Raw genomic sequence first — 7715 nt, forward strand, 5'->3', positions numbered from 1 at the left:
GAACACCGTCTCTTAGTAAACAACTAAGTCTTTACACACGAGCTACTTCGTTTGTTATTATTCTAACGACAATATATGACGTGTAGTTCGACAGAACTCTGTATACATATACATATATGTTCAGACTGATATGTAAGATGATACTTTTTCCTCTGGCTTTCATAGTGGATACACAGTTAAGAAATGCAAATTCTGTTAGAGTCTCACTGTTTTATCGTATCCCTGTCATGACGATTATTTTATTATATTTATTATAATTTTTATCACTTCTAGAATAAATAATTATTGGTTTCCGATTGCTTAAAATACAAGCATCGTGTCATCAAGGAATTCCTTGCTTCGATTAATTTTTCATTATTTTTGGTTTTTATTAAACACTAATGTACAACAATCTTTGGTCATGTACGTATAGCAACAAGTATGGTCATACTCTTACCTTGAACCGCATTTCTCATAACTTTCTCATCATTTTCGGGAAAAATGACAATTACATTTTTCGTTCCTTAGGATGCGTAGAGTCATGCTGTAATTTTTCGTTCCGGCCGTATGCCAAAATTGACCGTTTTTTAACATCCTCCTTTGAGATGCTTTTTCAAAGCAAATGCTTTTAAGATCGATGAGTGTTGCATCTCGAGATCTAATTGACAAATTTACTGGAAATTTGGATCAAATATTCTTGGGTGCATTGTCTAACCTTTCACGATTTCGTTGTTTAACACTTCAATTTTGATTTTTATGTAATGGAACAAAAAGAATGATGTCAAGACGATGTCTTTCTCACGCAATTGACTCTTACTTTCTATTGAAACGCGGAGGAAAAAAGCGAAAATCATCAGGAACTTCTGTATTTCGTTTATCTTTAGAATAACTTCAACTTCTTATTCTCCTATAATGATTAACATTTTCTCAAGAAAAACAATCGACCAACAAATATATCTTTTACAGAGAAAAAGATTCGATTAAATTTACACCTGCAGCAAAGAAAAAAAAGAAATCCCAATGCTTAGACCCTATTTTTATCATCTGTAGGTAAATTTTAACCATCATTTTTCACTCTGAATCTCTAACTTATCAATCGAAGCGAAAAACGATCATTAAAAAAAAAAAAAAAACAGAAATTTCTCTATATTTAACTTTAGGTGTAAAATTAATCGAATTTTGAAAGAAAACTTTTAAACTAGTTGCTGATATTTGTTCGATCACTTACGAACGCGTTTCATTCGTCCTGTCTGAGAGCGCATTTACGGAAAACAGTGCAGGAAATCTGACACGGAGTCTCGCCTAAGCCACGGGACGCATTTTATGCGACCTAGTTCAGAGGCTGTCGTTCACTGTCCGGCCTTCGATATTATATCGAAAAGCGTGTGATCTTTTCTAACCAGCTCGCTGGTCATAGACTAGCGTTGTTCAAACTGCCACAACCAGCAAGCGGCACCCACTAAAATGGATCGCGTAAAAGCGTAAGGCTATTTCCAGGGTGGCCACTCTCCTTCCGCGGGAGTTTCATTTCTCCGCCGAGAAATGTGTCATGCTTGCGAAAGGAGCGGCCCTCTCTTTCTTCTAAGGGAGGCCGCTTTAAAAGACGGGATTAGCCGCGATCGGAAAAATCGTGCCGCTCGAAGAATCGAAGAAATCTATCCGTGGAATGATCTTAACCCCGGTATTAATCTCGGTGGAGAGTTTTCAATGGAATTCGATAATTCGGAAAAATCCTTCGAAATTTTCTGTAAGAAGATTGAATTAGGCGATACCCCGTGGCCTTTTATAGTTGAGAAATGGTATATAGTAGAAATCATCGGGTATCTCGGAAGCACTCGTAAACAGTTTTACGAGGAGAGGTCGCAGACGTGTATAAATAGTGAGTAGCAACGTTTAAAAAAAGACTATAATAGCGATGAATTATGACTATCATAACATGAAGTGGCATTTGAAAAAAAGACAGAAGTTGAAAAAAATGTATGTTCACTGTAAGATTGGACCTAATGAAATTTTACAGCTGTGTATAAGTAATGAGTAGTAGCATTTAAAAAAAGACTGTAACAGTGACGAATTATGACAAGTATTACATACTGTGGTATTTGAAAAAAGATAAAGGTTAAAAAATATGTGTCCACTGTAGGATTTGAACTAGTGCATTTTTAATTGCAAATTTAATACACTATTACCTTCTGCTACCATAACTGCAGCAATGTTAAGAAATTAGGTATGCGTTTAGTTCATTGAAAATTTCATTATTCTACTTATTTTCGCTCCAGATTCACTAGAAAATATTTAAATATTACAATCGATTTCCTCACAGCTACGACCTCTCCTTATTAGCTAGTACACAGTACACGTATCAGAAAATAATTTACTTCAGAGAAATTGAATTGTAAATGATTGGGATAAATGAATTTCTGATAAAAAGTGCATTCTATTACTTGCAGAATATTTAGTCTAATAGGCAATTAATTTGCTTACGAACTAAAAACCTGAATTATCTTCGAAACCAGCTAAGACTTCCTTGTTTCTTCCAACGAATGAAAATTGGAATTTCTTTCTAATTACAAATAACTATATTTGAATAGATTTTATTGATTAATCCAACGATTCGATACTTGAACCAGATACTTTCGCTAAAATTAATCGAACAGTTGCTCGCACGAGCGTCTACGAGATAACTACAACAATAGTAACTCCAAACCCGACCAAGATGCATTCAGATGCAGATAACAGCCATTCAGTTCGATCGAGAAACCATGTATTCCCAACCGCTACCATAATTGCTTCGATTCTGTTCGAAAGCTTCCAGTTCATTAAAGAATAAGACCCATTTCCTATCTATAGCCAGAAATTCTTCCCACGACTTTCTACCTGTGATTTCATCCTCCGTTGATATTCACGAAGCTAATGAATTTTCGTCGATTTATCGCCCCGCCTTCGTGTGTTCTCTGTCCTCGATAACAGGGCTATCAAGGAAAACCGATAGCTTATTGATTAATTCCTGCAGTGTCGGTGATCTATTGTTCGCGAACGGTCATTCTCTCGCCCCCTTAAGATTAAGCATATTTGAGAATTCCTTGAAAGTTTAGACACTTCGATTCCTCAGAGGTTTGAAAAATTTTGTTACTTATTTGTCACTTTGTATTGGATTTTCTCGTGCAAAGATACGCACAGGGTGTATCAAACTGGTACGTGGTTAATTTAAATTCGAAGTCTATCGTTTTCAGCGTAAGGGTGGAGCGTAGAAGTACTATGGAATTTTCTGACGCGCGGGAAACTTGATAGGAAGACGATTACAAGCTTGTATTCGTTTTAATAGCAAGATTCTAGGAATATAGCGCGCCAGTTTGTTGTGTAAGGAAGATTGTTCGAACACGAATCTGTGTGTAACTTGGAAACAAGATTTCTTCGGTAATTTTCTATTCCCAATTTGCCCGGTATACTAAAAAATGGAAAACTGAAATTTCTCACCTGGTTTGACCTAATATTGTGCAATATGTGATATTTAAAATATAGATCAAAATCATTCACGCAACGCTCTGTGATGGCCAACCTAATCCAAAGTCTGATTCATCCCTTGTTTTCTACACTTTCTCGCGTATTGCTCACCTGAATAGAGCGTTGCACCCTTAATATTAGTCATCAAACCTTCCAGCCTTAGACCACAATTTATGACCATATAATTTACACCATATTCATGATACCTCATAATTTATGAGGAAACCAATTAGTATTTTACTGTTAAGGCAGGATTCGCCCTCTACATTAGAGATTTTTTGAAAATTCTTCTCTATAATCACTCATGCAATTAACTAATATCAATCCAAAACATCATAGTAGATAATAACAGAGACGGATAAGTTGGTAAATTGGCCCTGAGCCAATAGGCACAACTCCTACTAAGGCAAAAATAATATATAAAAGAAAATCAGAAGATATTAGACAAGTATGAAACAGTCAAGCGTTCGCGATCACACACAAAGTCTTACCCAAAAATCCACATTCAGTCGAACATCAAAAGTCTCCCGAGAGTTAAATCAGACTGTAATTCGACCAAGACTTCGACCAAGAGTCCCACTTCAATTAGGTTATCGTGACTAATTTCTCGGGAGCCAGCGTTTCGCGGACAAACGTAAGCGGAATTCGGTACAAAGAACAGCGATGCACTGGACGCAACGACTGTCACATAAACGATCCATGGATCACGGAAGAACGGTTCGGTATTCACCTGTTTGCCAAGCCCGAGAACCACGAGGAGAACGTAACTGTTGAGGAGAAGACCCAGAGCAGAAACGAGGACGAGAGGCACGCCAAAGGCCCAAGGGACCATTCCTCTTTCTCCCGCGTGGTTTGGCCGCCTTCGAAGATGTTGGACCCCGAAAAATGGAAGCGGAACTGTACCGATGATCCTCTTTATTGCTCACGTGCCGTATCCCTGTCTCTTGATCCACGACGTCATCAGGATGGACGCACCTGAAACATCTGCCACGTATCGATCAGCCCTTCGAAATAACCGAACTAAATCGTGTTAATGTCACCTGTGACTCGTGCATGTTTCAAACTTGAACTACGATGATTCGGTTAGCGGCGCTGGCTAACCTAGTTATCATGCAGGATATAATAATTTCGGCAGGAAAGACGGGGACGGACATTGCACGGGACATTATGGAACGATGTTGCGAACGAGTATCGACTTTTTGGGCTAATTTCGGGGCTTGATGGCAATTACTCCCGCGGTTGGTTTAATGTCGGTACTGTGATTGCGCTTTGCTCGCGCTACCTTTTGCAGAGCTTGAAATAATTCCCGTTTCGTCCAACTTTCGTCGTATTGATCGTAACGAGGTTTTTGCGGAAACCGTCATTCATTAGCCGAATGACTGTGAAGGATAAAGGATTCTAAATGTACCGTGGATAAATGTGTAGACAGTTGTATGCAAAGGCTGGAAATAATTGAAATAATACACGTTTTATGCAACTTTGATCGTATCGATGAAGGAATGATTGATTATAATGAGGTTTTTGGCGAAAGATGTCATTCATGAACCAAATGATTCGCCTTAGTATTGTATCTAGTGTTTTTATTTATCATTTGTTCCTGTGATTATAAAAATGGTCTAATTCGTATATTTTTCATTTCGAGTTATTTACACTTTTTTAATATATCTTTCTTTTTAATACCTTTTCAGAAAGAACACACACTGTAAAAAAATATATATTATTGGTATAAGCTGTTACAATCTAATCCTATATTTTGACTACCAGTTCCATTTAATGGTTCAATTTCCGATTATTTCGCAGAAACGGTTCTAAATTACAGTCATGTAAATCGATGTAGCATGAAATAAGTAATAATGTCAATTCTTTTAGATTCTTTACTTAGACCACTTTCATAATCACCGGAATATTTATTAGCGGTGTAATCTTTCAATTTCGTATGATGAATACCAAGCAGTAGTTTGTCCTTCCAAGGATTCTTCATTTTCAAAAATTAAGTATATTGTACTAGCTTTAACCCAAACAAGGTAATTACTAAAATTGCTATTTAATTGCATACTCGAGAAATTTAATTTCCTCTGGTGGAAAAATTTCAGAAAAATTCAGTTTGAGAAATTGCTTCTTGTGGTAAAATCTGAGAAAAGTTCCTTTTGAAAATTTTCGTGAGACAAGAATGTAAGTTGAATTTTTGGCTGATTAGTGAACTCAGTTGACAGATTAAGAAAAAATGACTCCTTCTCGTGGAAAAATTTAAGAAAAATCCCTTTCGTCAAATTGCTTCTTGTGGAAAAATCTGAGAAGAACTCCTTTGAGAGATTGCTTTTTGTGGAAAAATCTGAGAAATGTTCCTTTCGAAAATTTCCTTATTCCGTATTCCTTACTTTCCGTATTCAGAAGGAATGTTAAACAGATAGGAGGACGGGTTTTACAATTTTTACCGTCGTCTTGCCACGATATGGTATCGATTCATGAACGAGGCATCGGTTTGGTCAAGGCCATTACATCAGAACACGAAAGGTCATCTGTTGTGAGGCGAGGTTCTCGATTCGCCGCCAAATATGTCAATTAACGATGCCCGTTACCGCAGAGATATATTGAATAATACATCAGTCAATGCAGAAACGAATATAGTAACGATCCACTTCCGATTAACATGGAATATTGCATGCTAATTCGAGCCATTAATCGAATGGAATAAGAAATGTTCAACATCGTGCTATCAATTTCGATATTCTCGATACGATCGCTAATAAAACAAAAGAAAAAAGTGAATCGTCGTATCGATACGAAATATCAGTTCCAAGCAAAGAGAATCAAAGTTTAGATGACAAAACAAGAGGTGAATCTGTTGATTGGAAAGCACGACTGCTCTCCTTTGGGATTCAAGATCGGGAGAAGGAATTGTTCACTTCTGATTGTAGCGTGATTACTTTCTCTGTCTTTGGGGATTGAAAGCCTCGAAGTTAAGAGTTTGTCAAATTTAATAAAAAGCAAAAAGGCAAAATTCGTCTGGACGAAATTTGAAATTCGCTTCAGAATTCAGATTTGATTAATACACGTGAAAAATTCAGTTTGTCGATTTCTGTAAATTTAGTTTGAAATTTCGTATCGAGTGTACAGAAATTTTCTCAGCAATTTAAATTTGTATTTATAGATGTTTATTTTCCCTTTAATTTCTTCTCGCCGTCAAAATGTCAATATTCGTGTCCTGATGGTAACACGGATTAAAAATAGTCACTAATGACGGTTTATCAAAGCTGAAGAGTAACAAGCTTTAAGACTGTCAAAGCAGGAACAGAGGAGCTTACGAATAACATAGTACAAACACGGTCGATCTGCGGTGCGATAAGTGCTGTGAGTGAAATTAGAAGTGACGGCTCAAGGTAATTCCAAATGCTTGCTAATCCATTGTCTCCTCGCTGTGCGACGTGAATAGGATACATGTGCGACAAATCTTGTCAATGAAAGTCACTGTTGTACTTTTTACGACACTCAAATACACTTCGAAACTTGAAAACCACTCAACAACTCAAGATTTTGCCATTTTTTTCAAATATCAATAATTCGAGAAAATATTGAAAAATTGGTTCTCTAGGGCAAAGTAGTTTTTATAGATTAGATCGTGGATTGTTGCAAGTGTAATTCTTCCATAAGTATAAACTTTCATCTTGGATAATTTCTAAACTTAGAACCACTCAACTGTCACGTATGCAAATTTTGTCAAATCTCAAATATCAAAATTTTGGCATTTTGTCAAATATCGATAATTCACCAAAATATTCACAAATTAGTTTTCTGGGGTAAATTCAGGCAAATTAGTTTGTAAAGATTAGATCCATGGGTCGTTACAGGTATTTGCAATCTGCGAAAAAATTTGGCCTCAGAATTGATTGGACGTTCCAATAGGGTAACGATCCTAAACATATAGCACAAATTGCGAAAGAATGGTTGTGCTGTATAATGTTCCACATCAATTAAATTCCCTCCCACGATTTCCGGATTTAAATCCCACTGGGCACATTTAGGAAGAAATACACTGACGTTTAAAAAATTGTAAAATATCGAGTATGAAACCTTTGGGAAGGGCTGTGGAAAATATTTCGAGTAGTATTTCCACAATTATCGTGCAAAATTGAATTTTATCTATGAGAAGAAGATTACAGGAACAACTAAATATTAATATTATTCGTAACATTAAATTTTACGGACTATAACGGTGCATAAGTTACTTATACTAA

General features: G+C 36.4%; 2 protein-coding genes across 4 annotated transcripts in view; one reads left to right on the top strand and one right to left on the bottom strand.

Annotated features, from left to right (window-relative positions):
- The window catches only part of LOC108573779 (beta-3 adrenergic receptor-like), an 18537-nt gene extending 14225 nt beyond the window's left edge, over window positions 1–4312 (bottom strand). The window contains exon 1 of the mRNA XM_017936256.1: window positions 4211–4312. Coding sequence (XP_017791745.1) covers window positions 4211–4312 — 102 coding nt within the window. The remainder of the gene's footprint in view (window positions 1–4210) is intronic.
- LOC108573781 (phytanoyl-CoA dioxygenase, peroxisomal-like) overlaps window positions 1–7715 on the top strand; it is a 112759-nt gene that overhangs the window by 22138 nt on the left and 82906 nt on the right. The window lies entirely within an intron of this gene.

This window comes from Habropoda laboriosa, unplaced genomic scaffold, assembly GCF_001263275.1.
Source record: "Habropoda laboriosa isolate 0110345459 unplaced genomic scaffold, ASM126327v1 scaffold126, whole genome shotgun sequence".
NCBI classification, from domain to species: domain Eukaryota; kingdom Metazoa; phylum Arthropoda; class Insecta; order Hymenoptera; family Apidae; genus Habropoda; species Habropoda laboriosa.